The 24,070-nt window shown below is 36.7% G+C and overlaps 1 protein-coding gene across 2 annotated transcripts in view; it reads right to left on the bottom strand.

Annotated features, from left to right (window-relative positions):
* The window catches only part of RADX (RPA1 related single stranded DNA binding protein, X-linked), a 76,807-nt gene that overhangs the window by 8,643 nt on the left and 44,094 nt on the right, over positions 1-24,070 (bottom strand). For both annotated transcript variants that reach the window (XM_005594282.4, XM_045383383.3), the window contains 2 exons: positions 8,365-8,655; positions 1,377-1,544 (listed from right to left, as the gene is read on the bottom strand). In XM_005594282.4, coding sequence (XP_005594339.1) covers positions 1,377-1,544; positions 8,365-8,655 — 459 coding nt within the window. The remainder of the gene's footprint in view (positions 1-1,376; positions 1,545-8,364; positions 8,656-24,070) is intronic.

The raw sequence follows: 24,070 nt of genomic DNA, 5'->3' as shown, positions 1-24,070 counted from the left end.
CCATATAAAATGCCCAGGCACAGTGCTTGGTACAGAATTTAATGGACACTATTACTATTATTATTATTATTATACATATTATTAATGCTATGTCATGAAAACCATGGTATTCCTCTCAAAATGAACCACTTTGTTTGTGATTACGAATTAATTTTTCTTCCCTAGTGATTCTTGTCCTTCACATCTCAAATATTACCTGCGTTAGCAGAAGGGTACCAGGTATTTTTCATATGACCATGTTAGTGACTACTGGAAGAATACCGGCACTAGCACCAAGCAGTTAGCTGAGAATGCTGAACTGGCATTTTATATCAATAATAGTGTAGACATATAGCAGAAGACATGTGACATAAGTGGATATTATATGAAACATGAGCATACATGAGTGCACAAATATTTAAGTTGCATGTTAGGGCACTAATTAAGAAATGTGAAGTTACTGAAAGTCTAAGGAGCTCCAATGTAGAAAGTAATACTGCAAGTGTACATCATCTCTAAAATGGACTGTGGGAAAAATTAAAAAAAAAAAATCAGCTCTTATAAAATTAGGTACCCAAGTTTAATTTGTAGCAACTGTCACTGCCTCAAATTACTTTGTCATCAGGCACAGCTCATAACACTTATTCAAAAACAACATACACTCAAGAGTTTCATCAGCTTAGAAAGACCCGCCAGAAAATACCAAGATAATAAGGCCTTTCTTAAAAGCCATTTTAAATGTAATATCCCGATAAGCTCAATGAAAACTGCTAGAAACTTTACCACATGCTTAGGAATTAGAAATAACAGAAAAACATGAATGGGGTAATTATAACTGGACAGATAATTTTATAGGTACGTAGAAACAATTTAGAGTTCAGTATATTATGCAGCAACCTAAACAATTAGCTGGTTGAAGAGTTTCACTATTGGGAATACATATGCTCCTAGCAGTTCTCAAGAAATTTATTGCATAGCATTGGAATAACTACACATTTATAAGAGGGAACAATTTTACTGTATTATACTATAGAGGTATTGTGATTTCAGGCAATTACAAGGTGAAAGGACAAATCGTGTCACCTGAGAAAAAGGAAGAAAAGAGTAGAATTTGTGCTGTTCCATGTGCATACCACTTATGTCTGATGAAATAATTATACTTGGAATTGTATTATAAGATAATATTCTTAATGCTTGCCTAGAGTCGAAACAGCTATTCAATTTATTTAAAAGACATATTCTCATTTATAAGTCTTGGGGAACATTTACCAAATAACCCTTTAATTAAAACTACATTAAATTTTAAGGCTAGAACTGTTTACATAATAACATCTTAAGGTTAGGGCTGTTTATAATTTTTTTTTTTCTGAATGAAAAGAACACTGAGATTGTTTTACCTGCAACCGCTCTTGGACCTGGCAATCGGTCATTTCCAGTTGTGTCCTGTGGATATGCACAGCTGTAATTCATGGAGGTCAACAGTGTGTCTATTTGAGATGTTCGAATATCTTCTGGACAATACATGGGTAGGAATGCAACATCGATTGCTATCTCATGGTTCAGACCTGTTAAAGAAAATTCATATGTTATTGAAAGTTCAGTGGGTTAGCATGTGGTACTGATGCCAAGTTTGCTGGTTTGATCCCAACATGTTCCAGAGAGCTTTAGATCTGAAAAAAAATGTGTTTGAAAACTGGAGACTAAACTCTTAGTATTGCAATTTATGAATACATGGTATTTGTTGAAAGAGTAGACACTCCAGTGCAACCTTTCACCACTGCTGGAAATAACAGTTCAAAAGGTTTCCCCTACTGATGGAAGATTGGAATCTACTATCCAGAGGACAGCATGGTCACATAAATGACATGTAGAGTGTTTCCTTGGTCATTTAGGACAGGTGCTATTCCGGGGCAGGGGAATTTGGAGATGACTATTGGTTCCCTTATTGCCATTTGGACTCAAGGATATCTGACTAATGCAAGGTCGGGGATGACGTAGTAGCTACATCTCATCTGTCCTCAAATATACAAGACATGGTTCACACACTCACCATTAGGGCCATAAAAGGTTGTGCTAGAAAAAGGGCTAAGGGGGAACAACTAAAGTGAATTCCGACCTTTGACTGTCATCTTTTTATGTGGGTCAATGTCAGTTGGGGTAGATAAAAAAGACTTCCTAGAGGAAGAAAAGAATTCTAGCTACGTACTAAAGGATGGATAGCATTTAAATAAACAGAGAAGAGGGCATTTTAAGCATGGCAGGGAATAGCACAAGCCAAAGGTGTAGACCAGAGTAAAAGACCATCTTGGCTAGAGTAAGGGTAAACAATCACACAGAGCACAGCTTTGAAACTGTGAATTCCATTTAGTGACACAAATCAGAAACCTGAGAGTTATCTTTAACTCCTCCTTTTCGGTCTTTCCCAGATATTTAGTCAGCTAGATTATATGACCTTAATATTTCTCTGATTCATCCCTTATAGTGATTCTTAAGTACTGAGTACAGGCAATGATGGGTAACCAAATCCTTCTTGTTAAGCTGCAAACAAATCCAGAAATGCAAGTTCTTTGCTTTTGATGGGGAGATGACATTAAATCTCATATATTTAACTTAACATACAGCTAAAGGCCACTTAGAGCTTTCTAAGGATTACTAAAATTTGGTAGCCATAAACTGAAATAATCACGTCATCTAGAATTTTCCAAGAATTCTAATTCAGTATTATAAGGAGCATAGCCATGTTACAACTCCTAGCAATGCTGCAAGACTCATATGAATGTGCACATGCTGGTATCTTATATCCTTTATTCTAAGACTAAATTTAACTCATATATATATCATTAATTTTATTTTTTAATAAAAAGAAAACACTGCATTAAATGTACCGTTGACCATTTCAACTTGCAAACAAAAAAGGAAGGATGCCTTAAAACTGAGAAACTATCAGAATTTGGAAATCTTGATATTTTCAAGAAAGCAGATATATTAGTGTGTTATTGATATTATTTTGAGTTGCTTTCTAAATTATAAAATATTGGGAGTTGAGCTTCAGCATTATCAGTGAATTTTTTACTGAGCTGTTTGATTAAAACTAGAGTTCTGGTCGGGCGTGGTGGCTCATGCCTGTAATTCCAGCACTTTGGGAGGCCGAGGTGAGCGGATTGCTTGAGTCCAGGAGTTCGAGACCAGCCTGGGCAACATGGTGATACCCCGTCTCTACCAAAAATACAATAATAATAATAATAATTATAATAATAATAAACTGGGTGTGGTGGTGTGCGCCTGTGGTCCCAGCTACTTGGGCAGAGGTTGCAGTGAGCCAAGATTGTACCACTGTACTCCAGCCTGGGCAACAGAGTGATACCCTGTTTCAAAAACAAACAAACTACTAGAGTTCAAAGTACAGACGTTTAAGTCAATAGGCCTCAGGGCTTTTGTGCTTGCTGCCTCTGTGCCTAGAATGTTTTTTCCCCAGATAACTACATCTCCACCAGGTTTCTGAAATGTTCCTTTCTCCAGGAGACCTCTGCTATTTAAAATTTAACCCTTTCCTACTACAACACTCTCCAGCAACTGTTTTTTCTTAGCACTTATCACCATCTCACTCTACTACAAGCTCTTATAGGGCAGGGTTTTTATCTGTTGTGTTCACTAATGTGACTTTAGCACTTAGAAGAGTGCTAGGCACACAGTAGATGCCCAATAAATATTTCTTAAATTGAGTAAATAAATATACATGTGTGCATTTTACCTACAATTTTTCAATAATAGAATTTAAGACATTTGTGCAAGAGTATTCAAATATAAATTCATCCATATTCCCATTACCAATAAATGAACACAAATATCCTGTACAAACCCCAAGAAAAATGGCTATGATGTAAGGAGAGCTGTTAAAATAATCTTTTCTAGATTTTTTTGTCAAAGTATTTTTTGGAAAAATTTGTCACGTGGTTTGTTCTTTTCCTTTACTGTAAAATGCATTTAAAAGATAATTTCAAATTTTAATAACATTAATTGTGACATCAAGGTAATTTAATATACTACAGTTACACTGAAATAATAAGGCTTTACTCATCTTTATATTTTCTTTTATTAAAGCAGCCAAACAGACCAATATAATTTTTTCCCTCCTTGGTATTAGCCTGTGGGCTCAGGATCAATTATTTGTACCTCTGGGGTATGCCACCTTCCTTGCTGAAAGCCTATTTGAAAGATTAGCTGAATAGCACTGGGTTCCCTCAATGTTGATTCCCTCACCAATTAATACTATTATTGGGGTTTGTATCTTTTGACTTTTAAAAGACAAATAGGCAGCCTTCAGCAACTTGGAAAGGCTGGCTGGATTATGTTCCTAATTATCTAAGTCAAATGAAAATTGAGGAGATGACTTTTAAACTTTGACTCATCAGATTTCATGGGTAAACAAATTAGTGTTAGTAGAGCCAATGATACACTATAACACCTGTAAGTTCAATTAAAACTTTTGAAAGCTGTGTTCTTATATTTAAGGTGAGAAATAATTCTTAAAATTGATAAAGACTGACCAACATATTTTACATTTTGTACTTGGGCTAAGGGCACTGAAAATCTAGTTCGTTATTTCACCTCAGTATATTCTATTTAAAGTGTGTGATCTTACATGGTAGGCAATGGGCTGAGGTTTTAATGGTTATAATCTATTGATTTGAGACAGGTGAGATGGCCCAGCAAGAATTTAAAGACAAGAACCAGTGCTTCTAGGATAGGTTTCTGACATTGCCATGGTACCAAGCTGGTGGTTGCTGAGAGCCATCAGAACTGTGGGAAAGAAGGAAGACTAATAATTCTATTCAATGTTTTCAATAACAATTCACCCTTCCAGTCAGAGGTAATGACCAAGTAACAGGGTTGTGGTCCAAATAACATTTTTGGCTCCAAGAATAAGACACTTCAAAATTACGAGGTCTTCTATAGACTTGCAAGATATTGCAGAGGTATAATAAACCACTAGAATATAGTATCACTGAATGAGACAATCTTCGTGCTTAGAGAACCTTAAACATCATACAGATTTATCTGCCTGGATTGGTTTAGGCAGTCTTAACTGAGACTTAACTAAGGAGTCTAGAACAGGGTAAATTATGACTGGGGGGCGCAAATCCAGCCTGCCCCTGGTTTTGTACATTCCATGAGCTAAGAATAGCTTTCACATTTTTAAATAGTTAAAAAAAATCAAAAGAACAATATTTTATGATACATGAAAATATGAAATTCAAATTTTAGTGTACATACAGTTTTTTTCAAACAACCATGTGCATTTATTTACATATTGTCAATGGTTGCTTTCACATTAATACAGCAGAGCTGAGTAGTTGCAAAAGAAATTGTATGGCCTGTAAAACCTCAAACATTTACTACTTGGCCCTTTACTGACCAAGCGTGCCGCCTTGTATAAGATACGTTTAAAGTCATCTTTCAGTTTTAGGATTCTACCTTTTAACAAATAGCATGGTAATAACAGATTTATTCCTCTCTTCTGAGTTTATTGCTCATGTCCATGCTAAAATATATACAAACCATTTGTCTGGTCTTATAATACAACTTGGGTTCATACTTTCCTAAAAGATATGACAAATTCAGCACTTTCACATCCGATATTCAGCTCTCATTCTAAGTAGTGCTTGAAGTATAGATGTAGATAGTACTTGAATGAATGAAGATATGAATATAGATAGTACTAGATAGTGCTAGAATATAGACATTGTCTATACTTCAAGTACTACTTAAAGCATAGTAGTTTTCAACCTTTAATTTACTCCTTTATACCTGATGGACAGGATGTGTTCTTGGCAGTGGCATTCTCTCTGTGGCAATAAGTCTCTCTTATGAATGGAGTAGACTGAATGGGCTGCTTCTCTAGTGTGTATCAGAATTCTAAGAAGTATGAATAGGCCTCTTGTAGATAACTTTGATAAGATACCCCCTCCCAACAAGACTGTATGAGAATCACTGGATCCAGTACCTTTTATCCCAGCTCTCTAAGTTTTATCCCTTTATTAAGTTAAACTATTAGAGCGTGAAGTACTTGGATTATATAATAATAAAGTGAAAATATATTCCTTTATAGAAATGCTTTATTAAGATATGACTAATGATTATACTGGTTAGGTATATTAAAATGTTGATGCACGAAGCAACTATCTGAAGATCATTTACATACCTTTTTTTTTTTTAAAAAAGCTACAGTTGAAGATAACCCATTTGTTATCCTGTGCTACTTACACAATAATTTCATAGTTAATTCAGACTTGAATTTTGTTTGAGGAAAAAAAATAGCAGGGTTCCTATATAAATTGTTTTCTCTGCAACAGATGATACATTTAGAGACTCAGGAGATCTGATTTCTAATCATGGTCTGGCTTTTACCTAGCCAAGGGTAAGACTAGAAGATATCCAAGGTTTATTTTGGCTTTAAAATTAAATATATCACCAGAAAAAAGAAATAACTACTAAAAACAAACCCTTCTCCCTTCCTGCCAGAAAGCACAGAAAATTATTTCTAATGGTAGAAATTTGGTTATTTGCAAGTACCTAGTAATACCTACTTTTTGTGCTTCCTTTAAAATGTTCTGTTTTGTTTCATTCATAAATGGTTTATTTTCCACTGTCTTTTAACTATGTAAACCATCCTTGGAAAAATGTAGGATATAAAATTTATATAGAAACAGCATACTTCTAATATGGATTAAAGCTAGTGGGAGGAATGATGACATTTCCTTCTTCACATTTGATTCCTGCTTTTAGCTGACTCATAGACAAAGCTACACAAGTTTATAATTACATGTAGTACAGCTGAGAAGTCTTAGTCAAACTGTTTTAATAGAGCAGTAACATTTTAAAAGTGAGAAAAAATTCAAGTTCTAGTTTCTAGATGAACTCATCATTTCCATGGTTACCTTTTTTAATTTTTAATTTTTGTGGGTATATAGGTGTAGATATTTATGGGGTACATGAGATATTTTGATATAGGCATGCAATATGTGAAAATCACATCAGGGTAAATGGGGTATCCATCCCCTCAAACATTTATCCTTTGAGTTACAAATGATGCAATTATACTCTTTTAGTTATTTTTAAATGTACAATTAAATTATTATTGACCATAGTCACCTTACTGTGCTACCAAATTGTAGGTCTTATGCATTCTTTCTATTTTTTTGTGTCCATTAACCATGATTATTTTTGATGGATGGGAAATTTTGCTATAATTTTTGTTTCCTAGATACAAAACTAAAGTTGATGAACTACCTGAAGAGACCAAGTAATGCAGTCTAGTGAAAAAGCATTTGAAACTTAGGTCTGTGATTTTCTAATGGAGTCAGTGAGAATTCAGACTTTTCATAGATTACATACATACTCACATGTCTGTACATATTTATATGTGAGGAGGTAGGGAAGAGGGGTTGGGAGAGAATAAAAGGGAAAAGAGAATCTTGATAAAGGTCAAGGCAATTCATCCAAGGACTGCAAATGTTAGCACCACGCTCTCACCAACTGAACTAACCGGCCAAGATGTCCAGTACTACAAATGTAAAAATCCATGAACTACATTATTCGGTCATTAAGTTAATTTGCTTATAATTTTTTCCTCATTCCTTCATTTTAGGTAATAAGACCTGGTACTAAGATCTTCCTGTGAAACACAAATGCATTGTCTTCCTTGACTCCGAGTCATTTTAGCTAAGATTTTGTTTTAGAATTTTTTTGTGTGTAATTTTTCATCTTTCAGAAACAAACAAAAAAAATCTAAGTTTTAAAATGTTTTGACTTCTTTAAATTTCTGTAAGTTCCATAGCTACCTCTCAATTTTGAAAAACCTGGGTAAATCAGCTTATTTCCTCTTACCAGACAAGGGAAGTTTTTTCAATAACTTTTTTCCAGTCAACTTTAGTTACTTGATTATTTTATTATCTTGAGGGTCTAAACAGACCTTTTTTTTGTAGGGCTTCTTTTGATTAGTATTCTTTCTTCTCTTTACCTTACACTTTACCCTTCAGTGGTTCCAATGAATGAAGAAGCCGAGAACATAGGCAAGAAAGTGGTGGCTCAGGGAGAACAGAAGCTGCCTTAGAAGTAGTCAGATAGTTAGGAATGAGGAAAATTCCCTTAGTTCTCCCATTCTTCTCTCCCCAGATACTTTCCAAGGACTGCCAATGTTTAGAAGCACACAATTAGAGCTTCATTTATTCCATAATTAGTGCTCCATTCCTTTTGTTTGAGCCAAACAAGAACTTCCCTTGGGCTTAATGTTTTTGTGGGAAGGGCTTAAATTTTTAAAGCAAAATAGTAGGTATATTTAAAATATGTTAAATTAATGATATTCAAAAAGAACAGGGGACTTACCTAGTATGGTTACTTCAAAATGTCCAAGGCTTCGGGCACTCTTAAAATCATCAAGTTTTGGGGGCCTTCCTTCTGGTGGTACATATTTTGCAGGCTGAGAATTATACTGCTCACTAAGAAACTTTCTGTGTTCAAACATAAATTTCCGTGGAATACTTTCAGGATAAACATGGCTGTAGTGTAGGTGATCTATTAAGCCAAACTTTTTCTCCCTCCACAGCTGACTCTCCCACCTATCACTTATGGTTTTTCTGGCTTTCCCTTGCAGACTAGCATTTGTATTTGCTCGACCTGTTAAAGACACAATGAGATAGACACAATTGATCTATAAACTAATCAAATAAAGTCATTCACTGCAAAAAAAAAAAAAAAAAAAACCACACAGATAAATGAGGAAGAGTTTAAGTAACATTAAAAATCAAACAACCACCTACAAAATATAAAATGAATATACAAAAGAAAATTCTTATTAAAGTGAGGAACTAAATTCACTTTCAAAATAAATTTTTACAGTAAAATACTAAAGTGACATTGTTTTCTCTGTTGTTGGAATTATGTAGATTTGTAGTTACCTTCTTTCTACTTTTTCCAAATGTTCTAAATGCTCTTAAACATATGTTCTTTTTATATTCAGTGACAAATCCAAATTAAATCAAATTCATGATTAGAGATCACTCACTCTTGGTGGAAATTTGAGCCTAAAATAAAACTTTGTTAATCTCTGCTAAAAGTAACCTGAACAAATACAGTCTCCTTCTTCAATACTTCTCTCCTTCAGAGGGGCCATTTAGGGGTTGGGCATGGTGGCTCATGCCTGTAATCTCAGCATTTTTGGAAGCTGAGGCTGGAGGATCACTTGAAGCCAGGAGTTCAAGATCAGCCTAGTTAACATAGAGAGACCTGTCTCTAAAAAAAAATTAAAACAAAACAAAAACCAAAAAACAAAGGGGCCATTTATTTATTATATATGACACTCCTTTCAGATATAAATAAAATATGGAAAACAAAAAGGGAATGACATTGAGATGAAAGACCCCCTCAATTTTTGTTGTTCTCTATTATGAAATCAAATTATCATTTATGTATGATTAAAATCTAACAAATTAAGTTTCTAATGCAGAATATAATTTATCCCTTATTGATATAGTTAGGCTTTGTATTCCTACCCAAATCTCATCTTGAGTTGTAATCCGCAGGTGTTGAGGGAGAGACCTAGTGAGAGGTGATTGGATCGTGGGGGGTGGTTCTCCCATGCTGTTCTCATGATGAGATAGTTCTCACAAGATCTGATGGTTTTATAAGTGTTTGACATTTCTTCCTGCACACACTCTCTCTCTTGCCTGCTGCCATATAAGACGTGCCTGGCATGATTGTAGGTTTCCCAGCCATGTGGAACTGTGAGCCAATTAAACCTCTTTTCTTTATAAATTACCCAGTCTCAGGCAGTCATTTATAGCAGTGTGAGAACAGATAATACACATATAAATTATGACATTCGTTCAGCAAACAATTACAAAGCACCTATTATGTGCCAGACATTGTGTTAAGGAATTTGGTACAAGTAATATTTTGAATAAATAATGTACCACGGTAGAATCAGAAACACAGTAAAATCAGAAAAAAAATTAATTTTGGAACAACATTTCTGCTAGCTGAGACAGGCTGACAGCTTCAGAGTTTACCAAAGTTGCTGACTTGCTTTCTTGCTTATGTCCTGGTATTCTTATCCTAGCATAAAAAACTTTGCTGAGGCAGAAGGTGGCTGCAATAGCAAGGTTTCAGTATGGTTGATATACTACTTCTGATTATTAGACTTTATTACATATTCCCAGAGTACTTGCTTGGTTTCTTAAGCCTAGCTGGAGACTTATTGAAAACTTATTACAAGGTAAAGTATTAGCTTGAGTTGTAAGGGAAAATGAAGAAGTTGAACACATACTTCTTACTCATCAGGAATTTAAAATATTGCAATACTACAAAAGACTTTTTTAAACTAAAATTCAGTTGATGAACACACAAATTCCTATAATAATGATTGATAACAAAAGGGCTAAAAAACTTAGTCACACATAAAAAGATCAAAAGGAATAAATCAAAGCTGAGAAAAAGAGTTAGTAGGACTAAATTGATGATTGGGAAATGACTTCATCTTTTGTATCTTCTAGAAGTAAATCTCTTCTCAAACTAATAAAAGTACATAATCAGAACAATGATTAGTAGGTATTACAGTGATCTAACCCATATGAAACATTCCTGCTTGACTTATTTTAGAATACAGCATGCAAAAGAAAAAGTGATATGCTATTCTAATTTTTAAAAATTAAGTACTTACATCTACCTTATAGAAAACAATTATATGATTGACCTGTTCGGAAGAAGTCAGAATATTTTCTATGCATATTTTCTTATTTGAGTGTTAATATTAAGGACTGCCAAGATACAAATGTTTATATGAAAAATTCCTCTAAAGAAACATGTTTTATTTTTTTATTTTAGTAACTGGGGACTACAATTACCTACCTCAATTATATCTTCATAATTAACTAATACAAATAGGTATGAAATCAATACAGGAGACACTGGCAGGTATTGGTTGTGAATAGTAACAAATCAAAGGCAATAAACAGGAAAGAGACAAAATATATCTAGAGGTCAGGTTTTTCTAAAAATAAGATGGAAAATCATGAACTAGTTTTTTTGAATATTAATAAAATTACTATATGAAACATGTTATATTTTAAACTTAATGCATAGCTAAAATATAGGTTAATTACTTAGCAAAATTATATTTTTATATTTTACAATTATAATTTTCATTCTATTATTTCAATTATCTATTTTACTCATTTCTGGTGAGATTGGTTCAATGTTTTAATGAGGAACATTTACATTTAAGTCATAAGGTTAAAAAAAGAATGCAATTCAAATGTATGTACGTAGGCATGGTGAATTTTTTAAAAAAATCTACTCCAAGCATTTCATTATGTGGATAAGAGTGGTAGGTTGATAGAGGCAGGCTCACACCTGTAATTCCAGCACTTTAGGAGCCTGAGGCAGGAGGACTGCTTGAGGCCCAGAGTTCAAGACCTGCTTAGGCAACATAGGGAGACCCTGTCTGTACAAAATAATAATAATAATAATAATAATAATAATAATAATAATAAGCAGACATTGTGGCACACACCTATGGCCCCATCTACTGGAGTAGCTGAGGTGGGAGGAACACTTGAGCCTGGTAGGTCAAGGCTGCAGTGAGCCATGATCGTGCCGTTGCACTCCTGCCTGGGTGACCGAGCAAGACTCTGTCCCCCCCACCAAAAAAAAAGTGATGGGGTGTATGGAGACATGGGGGAGGAAAAGGAGCTATTTTCTCTGCCTCTCCTTCTTGCCTCCACTGATCCCACCCTGATGCAAGATCTACAAGGCTGAAAAATAACAGGGGATTCCAGTCAGTATGTTTAGTAGCAAGCATATAACAGATTTTTAAAGACTAGTGAAAGCCAGAGGCTACCTGTAATGCCTTGTGTTACTGTTAACTTTTCAAATGTATTTCTGAGTTACTAGATATAAGCACAAACCACACAAACATATTAATTGTATATTCACAAAATGAATGACTTTTGAATTTACAAGCACAGAAAAAGCCAAAGCTATCATGAAACTACCTGGGAATACATTAGTGACCATGTTGACACATATAGATCTAATTCATTCATTAAAACTGCAATATAGCATTACAGTATACTAATATGTTATATTTATAATCCTCTGTTAATTAAAATTTAGCTTTCAATATTCCCTATTATAAATAATGTTCCAAAAAACATCTTGGAATATGTCTCCCTATATGGCCAAAGGCATAAATGGAATTTCTAGGTCACAGAGTATAACGCATTCCTAACAAATTAGGTATTGTTAAATTATTCTCAAATGGTAGTTTCCTCAAGTCTCCCTACTCCCTAAGACAAAATAATATTGAAATTAGGCCAATTAATAACCTTATAATGTTTTCTAAGTGTTCAAATGAAAGGAGAGTCACACATCTCTCATTTTAAATCAAAAACTAGAAACAATTTAGTTTAGTGAGGAAGGCATGCCAAAAACCAAGATAGGCTGAAAACTAAGGCCTTCTGAGCCAAACAATTAGCCAAGTTGAGAATGCAAAGGAAAAGTTACTGAAGGAAAGTAATGCTATTCTAGTGAACACATGCATGATAACAAGGTGAAACAGCCTTATTGCTGATCTGGAGAAAGTGTTGGTGGTCTGAATAGAAGATCATGCTAGCCACAATATTCCCTAAGGCCAAAGCCTAATTACTAGCAAGGCCCTAACTCTCTTCAATTCTATGAAGGCTAAGAGAAGTGACAAAGCTGGAGAAGAAAAGTTGGAAGCTAGCAGAGATTGGTTCATGAGGTTTAAGAAAGAAGCTATCTCCATAACATAAAAGTGCAAGGTGAAGCAACAAGTTCTGATGTAGAAGCTGCAAGTTATCCAGAAAATCCAGCTAAGATAACTGATGAAGGTGGCTACACTGAACAACAGATTTTCAATGGAGATAAAATAGCTTTGTATTGGAAGAAGATGCCATCTGAGACTTTCATAGTTAGAGAGGAAAAGTTAATGCCTAGCTTTAAATCTTCAAAGGACAGGCTGACTCTCTTCTTAGGGGCTAATGCAACTTTAAGTTGAAACCAATGCTCATTTACCAAAAATCCTAGGGCCCTTAAGAATTATGCTAAATCTACTTTGCCTGTGCTCTAGAAATGGAACAAAGCCTCAATGACAGCACATCTGTCGATGTTATAGTTTACTGAATATTTTAAGCCCACTATGGAGACCTACTGCTCAGATAAAAAGATTCCCCTCAAAATATTACTGCTCACTGACAATGCATCTGGTCACTCAGGAGCTCTGATGGAGATGTACAAAGAGTTCAATGTTGTTTTGGTGCCTGCAAACACAACAACCATTCAGAAGCCCATGGATCAAGGAGTAATTCTGACTTTCAAGTCTTAATTCTTAAGAAATGCATTTCATAAGGCTACAGCTACCATAGTGATTCCTTTGATGTATCTGGGCAAAGGGAAAACTGAAAACCTCCTGGAAATTTGAACACCTTGTGGAAAGGATTCACCATTCTAGATGCCATTTAAAGTTATTTGTGATTTATGGAAGGAGGTCAAAATATCAACATTAACAGGAGTTTAGAAGAAATTGATTCCAACCCCCATAGATGACTTTGAGGGGTTCAACATTTTAGGGTAGGAAGTAACTGCAGAAGTGGTGGAAATGGCAGGAGAACTAGCATTAGAAGTGGAGTCTGAAGATGTTACTAAATTGCTGCAATCTCTTTATAAAACTTGAATGGATGAAGAGTTGCTTCTTACAAATGAACAAAGGTGTTTTTTTTTTTTTTTTTTTGAGATTGAATCTATTCCTGGTGAAGATGTTGTGAATATTGTTAAAATGAAAATAAAGAATTTAGAATATTACATACGCTTAGCATAATAGATAAAGCAGTGGCAAGGTTTGAAAGCAGTGACTCCAATTTTGAAAGAAGTTCTACTGTGGATAAAATGCTGTCAAACAGCATCACATGCTGAAGAGAAATCTTTCCTGAAAGGAAAAGTCCACTGATGTGGCAAAATTTATTGCTGTCTTATTTTAAGAAACTGCCACAGCCGATTCCTCAAGGCTCTAGAACTAGAAATACCATTTGACCCAGCCATCCCGTTACTGGGTATATACCCAAAGGATTATAAATCAGGCTGCTATAAAGACACATGCACATGTATGTTTATTGTGGTGCTATTCACAATAGCAAAGACTTGGAACCAACCCAAATGTACATCAATGATAGACTGGATTAAGAAAATGTGGATCACGAGGTCAGGAGATCGAGACCATCCTGGCTAACACGGTGAAACCCCGTCTCTACTAAAAAATACAAAAACCTAGCCAGGTGATGTGGCGGACGCCTGTAGTCCCAGCTACTCGGGAGGCTGAGGCAGGAGAATGGTGTGAACCCGGGAGGCGGAGCTTGCAGTGAGCTGAGATCCGGCCACTGCACTCCAGCCTGGGCGACAGAGTGAGACTCCGTCTCAAAAAAAAAAAAAAAAAAAAAAAAAAAAAAAAGAAAATGTGGCACATATACACCATGGAATACTATGCAGCCATAAAAAAGGATGAGCTCAAATTAAAAACACATAGTTGGGATAGGCAGGTGCACCCAAGATGGCCAAATAGGAACAACTCCAGCCTGAAGTTCCCAGCGTGAGTGACACAGAAGATGGGTGATTTCTGCATTTTCAACTGAGGTACCGGGTTCATCTCACTGGGGTGTGTCGGACAGTTGGTGCTGGTCCACGGGTGCAGCCTGACCAGCGAGAGCTGAAGCAGGGCAAGGCATCGCCTCACCTGGGAAGTGCAAGGGGGAAGGGAATTCCTTTTCCTAGCCAAAGGAAATTGAGACACAGAACACCTGGAAAATCGGGTAACTCCCACCCTAATGCTGTGCTTTACCAAGGGTTCCAGCAAATGGCACACCAGGAGATTATATCCCACACCTGACCTGGAGGTTCCCACACCCACAGAGCCTCCCTCATTGCTAGCACAGCAGTCTGAGATTCAACTGTAAGGGGGCAGCGAGGCTGGGGGAGGGGCTCCCACCATTGCTGAGGCTTAAGTAGGTAAACAAAGTCGCTGGAAAGTTTGAATTGGGTGGAGCCCACCACAGCTCAAGGAGGCTGGCATGCCTCTGTAGACTCCACCTCTGGGGACAGAGCATAGCTAAACAAAAAGCAGCAGACACCTCGGCAGAGGTAAATATCCCTATCTGACAGCTTTGAAGAGAGCAGTGAACCTCCTAGGACAGAGACTGAGATCTGAGAACGGACAGACTGCCTGCTCAAGTGGGTAAGTGGGTCCTTGACTCCTGAGGAGCCTAACTGGGAGACATCCCCCACTAGGTCCAGACTGACACCTCACACCTCACACAGCTGAGTACACCCCTGAGACGAAGCTTCCAGAGCAAGAATCAGACAGCAACACTCGCTGTTCAGCAAGATTCTATCTTCTGCAGCCTCCGCTGCTAATACCCAGGCAAACAGGGTCTGTAGTGGACCTCAAGCAAACTCCAACAGACCTGCAGCTGAGGGTCCTGACTGTTAGAAGGAAAAGTAACAAACAGAAAGGACACCCACACCAAAACCCCATCACTACGTCACCATCATCAAAGACCAAAGGCAGATAAAACCACAGAGATGGCGAAAAAGCAGGCAGTGCAGAAAAGCTGGACATTCAAAAAATCAGAGCGCATCTCCCCCTCCAAAGGAATGCAGCTCATCACCTGCAATGGAACAAAGCTGGATGGAGAATAACTTTGTTGAGTTGAGAGAAGAAGGCTTCAGTCCATCAAACTTCTCAGAGCTAAAGGAGGAACTATGTAACCAGCGCTAAGAAACTAAAAACCTTGAAAAAAGATTTGACGAATGGCTAACTAGAATAACCAATGTAGAGAAGTCCTTAAAAGAACTGATAGAGATGAAAACCATAACACGAGAACTACGTGACAAATGCACAAGCTTCAGTAACCAACTTAATCAACTGGAAGAAAGAGTATCAGTGATTGAAGATCAAATGAATGAAACGAAGCGAGAAGAGAAGTGTAGAGAAAAAAGAATAAAAAGAAATGAACAAAGCCTCCAAGAAATATGGGATTATGTGAAAAGACCAAATCTACTTCTCATTGGTGTGCCTGAAAGTGAGGGGGAAAATGGAACCAAGTTGGAAAACACTTTGCGGGATATCATTCAGAACTCCCCCAACCTAGTAAGGCAGGCCAACATTCAAATTCAGGAAATACAGAGAATGTCACAAAGATAATCCTCGAGAAGAGCAACTCCAAGACACATAATTGTCAGATTCACCAAAGTTGAAATGAAGGAAAAAATGTTAAGGGCAGCCAGAGAGAAAGGTCGGGTTACCCACAAAGGGAAGCCCATCAGAATAACAGCAGATCTCTTGGCAGAAACTCCACAAGCCAGAAGAGGGTGGGGGCCAATATTCAACATTCTTAAAGAAAAGAATTTTCAACCCAGAATTTCATATTCAGCCAAACTAAGTTTCATAAGTGAAGGAGAAATAAAATCCTTTACAGACAAGCAAATGCTGAGAGATTTTGTCACCACCAGGCCTGCCCTACAAGAGATCCTGAAGGAAGCACATGGAAAGGAAAAACAGGTACCAGCCATTGCAAAAACATGCCAAAATGTAAAGACCATCGAGGCTAGGAAGAAACTGCATCAACTAACGAGCAAAATAACCAGCTAATATCACAATGACAGGATCAAGTTCATATATAACAATATTAACCTTAAATGTAAATGGACTAAATGGTCCAATTAAAAGACACAAACAGGAAAATTGGATAAAGAGTCAAGACTCATCAGTTTGCTGTATTCAGGAGACCCATTTCACATGCAGAGACACACATAGGCTCAAAATAAAGGGATGGAGGAAGATCTACCAAGCAAATGGAAAACAAAAAAAAGCAGGGGTTGCAATCCTAGTTTCTGACAAAACAGTCTTTAAACCATCAAAGATCAAAAGAGACAAAGAAAGCCATTACATAATGGTAAAGGGATCAATTCATCAGAAAGAGCTAACTATGCTAAATATATATGCACCCAATACAGGAGCACCCAGACTCATAAAGCATGTCCTTAGAGACTTACAAAGAGACTTAGACTCCCATACAATAATAATGGGAGACTTTAACACCCCACTGTCAACATTAGACAGATCAACAAGACAGAAAGTTAACAAGGATATCCAGGAATTGAACTCAACTCTGCACCAAGCGGACCTAATAGACATCTACAGAACTCTCCACCCCAAAGCAACAGAATATACATTCTTCTCAGCATCACATCGCACTTATTCCAAAATTGACCACATAGTTGGGAGTAAAGCACTCCTCAGTAAATGTACAAGAACAGAAATTATAACAAACTGTCTCTCAGACCACAGTGCAATCAAACTAGAACTCAGGACTAAGAAACTCAATCAAAAGCGCTCAACTACATGGAAACTGAAAAACCTGCTCCTGAATGACTACTGGGTACATAACGAAATGAAGGCAGAAATAAAGATGTTCTTTGAAACCAATGAGAACAAAGATACAACATACCAGAATCTCTGGGACACATTTAAAGCAGTGTGTAGAGGGAAATTTATAGCACTAAATGCCCACAAGAGAAAGCAGGAAAGATCTAAAATTGACACCCTAACATCACAACTAAAAAACTAGAGAAGCAAGAGCAAACACATTCAAAAGCTAGCAGAAGGCAAGAAATAACTAAGATCAGAGCAGAACTGAAGGAGATAGAGACACAGAAAACCCTCCAAAACATCAATGAATCCAGGAGCTGGTTTTTTGAAAAGATCAACAAAATTGATAGACCGCAAGAAAGACTAATAAAGAAGAAAAGAGAGAAGAATCAAATAGATGCAATAAAAAATGATAAAGGGGATATCACCACCGACCTCACAGAAATACAAATTACCATCAGAGAATACTATAAACACCTCTACGCAAATAAACTAGAAAATCTAGAAAAAATGAATAGTTTCCTGGACACTTACACCCTCCCAAGACTAAACCAGGAAGAAGCTGAATCCCCGAATAGACCAATAGCAGGCTCTGAAATTGAGGCAATAATTAATAGCCTACCAACCCGAAAAAGTCCAGGACCAGATGGATTCACAGCCGAATTCTACCAGAGGTACAAGGAGGAGTTGGTACCATTCCTTCTGAAAGTATTCCAATCAACAGAAAAAGAGGAAATCCTCCCTAACTCATTTTACGAGGCCAACATCATCCTAATACCAAAGCCTGGCAGAGATACAACAACAAAAAAATGAGAATTTTAGACCAATATCCTGATGAACATCGATGCAAAAATCCTCAATAAAATACTGGCAAACTGAATCCAGCAGCACATCGAAAAGCTTATCCACCATGATCAAGTGGGCTTCATCCCTGGGAGGCAAGACTGGTTCAACATATGCAAATCAATAAACATAATCCAGCATATAAACAGAACCAAATACAAAAACCACATGATTATCTCAGTAGATGCAGAAAAGGCCTTTGACAAAATTCAACAGCCCTTCATGCTAAAAACTCTCAATAAATTCAGTATTGATGGAACGTATCTCAAAATAATAAGAGCTATTTATGAGAAACCCACAGCCAATATCATACTGAATGGGCAAAAACTGGAAGCATTCCCTTTGAAAACTGGCACAAGACAGGGATGCCCTCTCTCACCACTGCTATTCAACATAGTGTTGGAAGTTCTGGCTAGGGCAATCAGGCAAGAGAAAGAAATCAAGGGTATTCAGTTAGGAAAAGAAGAAGTCAAATTGTCCCTGTTTGCAGATGACATGATTGTATATTTAGAAAATCCCACTGTCTCAGCCCAAAATCTCCTTAAGCTGATAAGCAACTTCAGCAAAGTCTCAGGATACAAAATTAATGTGCCAAAATCACAAGCATTCTTATACACCAGTAAGAGACAAACAAAGAGCCAAATCATGAATGAACTCCCATTCACAATAGCTTCAAAGAGAATAAAATACCTAGGAATCTAACTTACAAGGGATGTAAAAGACCTCTTCAAGGAGAACTACAAACCACTGCTCAGTGAAATAAAAGAGGACACAAACAAATGGAAGAACATACCATGCTCATGGATAGGAAGAATCAATATTGTGAAAATGGCCATACTGCCCAAGGTAATTTATAGATTCAATGCCATCCCCATCAAGCTACCAATGACTTTCTTCACAGAATTGGAAAAAACTGCTTTAAAGTTCATATGGAACCAAAAAAGAGCCTGCATCACCAAGACAATCCTAAGCCAAAAGAACAAAGCTGGAGACATCACGCTACCTGACTTCAAACTATACTACAAGGCTACAGTAACCAAAACAGCATGGTACTGGTACCAAAACAGAGATATAGACCAATAGAACAGAACAGAGCCCTCAGAAATAATACCACACATCTACAGCCATCTGATCTTTGACAAACATGAGAAAAACAAGAAATGGGGAAAGGATTCTCTATTTAATAAATGGTGCTGGGAAAATTGGCTAGCCATAAGTAGAAAGCTGAAACTGGATTCTTTCCTTACTCCTCATACGAAAATTAATTCAAGATGGATTAGAGACTTAAATGTTAGACCTAAAATCATAGAAACCCTAGAAGAAAACCTAGGTAATACCATTCAGGACATAGGCATGGGCAAGGACTTCATGTCTAAAACACCAAAAGCAATGGCAACAAAAGCCAAAATTGACAAATGGGATCTCATTAAACTAAAGAGCTTCTGCACAGCAAAAGAAACTACCATCAGAGTGAACAGGCAACCTACAGAATGGGAGAACATTTTTGCAATCTACTCATCTGACAAAGGGCTAATATTCAGAACCTACAAGGAACTCAATCAAATTTACAAGACAAAAAACAAACAACCCCATCAAAAAGTGGGCAAAGGATATGAATAGACATTTCTCAAAAGAGGACATTCATATAGCCAACAGACACATGAAAAAATGCTCATCATCACTCACCATCAGAGAAATGCAAGTCAAAACCACAATGAGGTACCATCTCACACCAGTTAGAATGGCGATCATTAAAAAGTCAGGAAACAACAGGTGCTGGAGAGGATGTGGAGAAATAGGAACACTTTTACACTGTTGGTGGGACTGTAAACTAGTTCAACCATCGTGGAAAACAGTGATCAATTCCTCAAGGATCTAGAACTGGAAATACCATTTGACCCAGCCATCCAATTACTGGGCATGTACCCAAAGGATTATAAGTTATGCTGCTATAAAGACACATGCACACATATGTTTATTGCAGCACTATTTGCAATAGCAAAGATTTGGAATCAACCCAAATGTCCATCAGTGACAGACTGGATTAAGAAAATGTGGCACATATACACCATGGAATACTATGCAGCCATAAAAAAGGATGAGTTCATGTCCTTTGTAGGGACATGGATGCAGCTGGAAACCATCATTCTCAGCACACTATCGCAAGAACAGAAAACCAAATGCCACATGTTCTCACTCATAGGTGGGAATTGAACAATGAGATCACTTGGACACAGGCAGGGGAACATTACAGACCGGGTCCTATTGTGGGGAGGGGGTAGAGGGGAGGGATAGCACTAGGAGAAATACCTAATGTAAATGATGAGTTAATAGGTGCAGCACACCAACATGACACATATATATATATGTAACAAACCTGCATGTTGTGTACATGTACCCTAGAACTTAAAGTATAATAATAAAAAAAAACCGGATGAGCTCATGTCCTTTGTAGGGTCATGGATGAAGCTGGAAACCATCATTCTGAGCAAACTATCTCAAGGACAGAAAACCAAACACCGCATGTTCTCACTCATAGCTGGGAATTGAACAATGAGAACACCTGGACACAGGGTGGGGAACATCACACACCGCGGCCTGTCATGGGCTGGGGAGTGGGGGAGGGATAGCATTAGGAGATATACCTAATGTAAATGATGAGTTAACAGGTGCAGCACACCAACATGGCACATCTATACATTTGTAACAAACCTGCACATTGTGCACATGTACCCTAGAACTTAAAGTATAATAAAAAAAAGAAAATCTGAAAAAAAATGAAACTAGTAACAACTTAAAAAAAAAATAGAAATTGCCACAGCCATTAACATAAGGCAAGACCCTCCACCAGCAGAAAGACTATGACTCACTGAAGGCTCAGATGATGGTTAACATTTATTAGCAATACAGTATTTTTAAATTAAGATATGTACATTTTTGGATTTAATGATATTGCATACTTATTAGAATGTAAACATAATTTTACATGTCCTGAAAAACCTAAAAATTTGTGTGATTCGCTCTACTGCAATTTTCACTTTATTCTAATGGTTTGGCACTAAACCCACAGTATCTCTGAGGTATGCGTGCAATTAACCATGGAAGGACTTAAATTTGCTACTTTTCTATTGTTTCTCCTTGAGTCATCTATTCCTTAGATCGATTTTCTCTTTTCCTGCCTTCTCTTGGATTGAATGTTTTAAAAAATAATCCCTTTGTAGATTCTGGATACTAGCCTTTCGTCAGACGGACAGATTGCAAAAATTTTCTCCCATTCTGTAGGTTGCCTGTTCATTCTGGTGATAGTTTCTTTTGCTGTGCAGAAGCTCTTTAGTTTAATTAGATCCCATTTGTCAATTTTGGCTTTTGTTGTCATTGCTTCTGGTGTTTAGTCATAAAGTCTTTGCCCATGCCTATGTCCTGAGTGATACTGCCTAGGTTTTTTTCTAGGGTTGTTATGGATTTAGGTCTTAAGTTTAAGTCTTTAATCCATCTTGAATTAATTTTTGTATAAGGTGTAAGGAAGGGGTCCAGTGTCAGTTTTCTGCATGTGGCTAGTCAGTTTTCCCAACACCATTTATTAAATGGGGAATCCTTTCCCTATTGCTTGTTTTTGTCAGGTTTGTCAAAGATCAGATGGTTGTTGATGTGTGGTGTTATTTCTGAGGCTTCTGTTCTGTTCCATTGGTCACTTAAACAAATTTACAAGAAAAAAAATAAACAACCCCATCAAGAAGTGGGTGAAGGATATGAACAGACACTTCTCTAAAGAAGACATTTATGCATCCAACAAACATATGAAAAAAAGCTCATCATTACTGGTCATTAGAGAAATGCAAATCAAAACCACAATGAGATACCGTCTCACACCAGTTAGAATGGTGATCATTATAAAGTCAGGAAACAACAGATGCGGGAGAGGATGTGGAGAAAGAGGAATGCATTTACACTGTTGGTGGGAGTGTAAATTAGTTCAACCATTGTGGAAGACAGCGTGGTGATTCCTCAAGGATCTAGAACCAGAAATACCATTTGACCCAGAATCCCATTACTGGGTATATACTAAAAGATTGTAAATTATTCTGCTATAAAGACACATGCACATGTATATTTATTGAGGCACTGTTCACAATAGCAAAGACTTGGAACCATCCCAAATGCCCAACAATGATACACTGAATAAAGAAAATGTGGCACATATACACCATGGAATACTATGCAGCCATAAAAATGGATGAGTTCATGTCCTTTGCAGGGATATGGATGAAGGTGGAAACCATCATTCTCAGCAAATTAACACAAGAACAGAAAACCAAACACCACATGTTCTCACTAATAAGTGGGAGTTGAACAATGAGCACACATGGACACAGGGAGGGGAACATCCCACACCGGGTGCCTGTCAGCAAGTTGGGGGCTAGGAGAGGGATAGCATTAGGAGAAATACCTAATGTAGATGATGGGTTGATGGGTGCAGCAAACCACCATGGCACGTATATACCTATGTAACAAACCTGCACGTTCTGCCTATGTATCCCAGAACTTAAACGTATAATATAATGAAATAAAATAAAATAAAAAATAATCCCATTAAGCCCTGTTATTGATTAGCTACACTTTTTTTTAGTGTTTTCTCTAAGGTCTATAATATACAACATTAACGTACTACAATCTACCTTCAAATGATGCTACATGCATCATTTGCTACATGCATCATTGAACCTTCAAATGAACTACATGCATCTTCATGTATGTAGTGTAAGAATTTTAGAACAGTGTATTTCCATATCCCCTTCAGTCATCATGCTATTTTTTCCATAACACTTTACTTCTATATAAACTATAAACTCCACAATATATTTTCACTATTTCTGATCTAAAAGAAAAATGAGAAAATATATTTTATTTTACCCACCTATTTACTATTTCTAGTGCTTTATCTTCCTTTATTTAGATCAAAATTTCTATCAGGTGTTATACGTTTTCTGCCTGAAGAACTTCCTTTAATATTTTTCATTGTGTAGGTCTGGTGGTGATGAAATCGCTCAGCTTTTGTCTTTATTTCGCCTTTATTTTTAAAAGTTATATTCACTGTGTATAGAATTCTAAGTTTACAGGTTTTTTTTTTTTTTTTTTTTTTTGACAGAATCTCACTCTCACCCAGGCTGGAGTGCAGTGGTGTAATTTTGGCTCACTGCAACCTCCGCCTCCTGAATTCAAGCAATTCTCCTGCCTCAGCCTCCCAAGTCACTGGTAATACAGGCATGCTCCATGATTATATAATTTCTTAAGAGACATCTGCTGTAATGCTTGTCTTTGCTCCTTTGTGACTTATGTGTATTTTTTTCTTTTCTCTTCCGCTTCTTTTAAGATTTCGTTTATCCTGGTTTTCAGTGGTGTGTGTGTACGTGTGTGTGTGCATTTAATGATGTTTTTGTCTTCTTGTTCTATTATTTTAAGAGGAGTGCATCATGATTGTTATGCGCATCAACTGCTCTTTTAAAATCTACCAGGTTATTTACCTTTTTAATATTATATTATATTATATGTTATATACATTCATGATTGTTATTGTATTCTTAGTGGAATGTCCACTTATCATCCAATATATTCTATATTGTCCCTATTTACCTTTACTTATAGTTTTTACCTTAAATTCTATTTACTTCATATGAATATTGCTATACCACTTTTCTCTTGGTTAGTATATATCAGGTATATATTTTGCCATTCCTTTATTTTTAACCTTTC

This window comes from Macaca fascicularis, chromosome X (assembly GCF_037993035.2).
Source record: "Macaca fascicularis isolate 582-1 chromosome X, T2T-MFA8v1.1".
NCBI classification, from domain to species: domain Eukaryota; kingdom Metazoa; phylum Chordata; class Mammalia; order Primates; family Cercopithecidae; genus Macaca; species Macaca fascicularis.
Note: the sequence above shows the minus strand (reverse complement) of the source record. Positions and strands in the feature narration are given on the sequence as shown.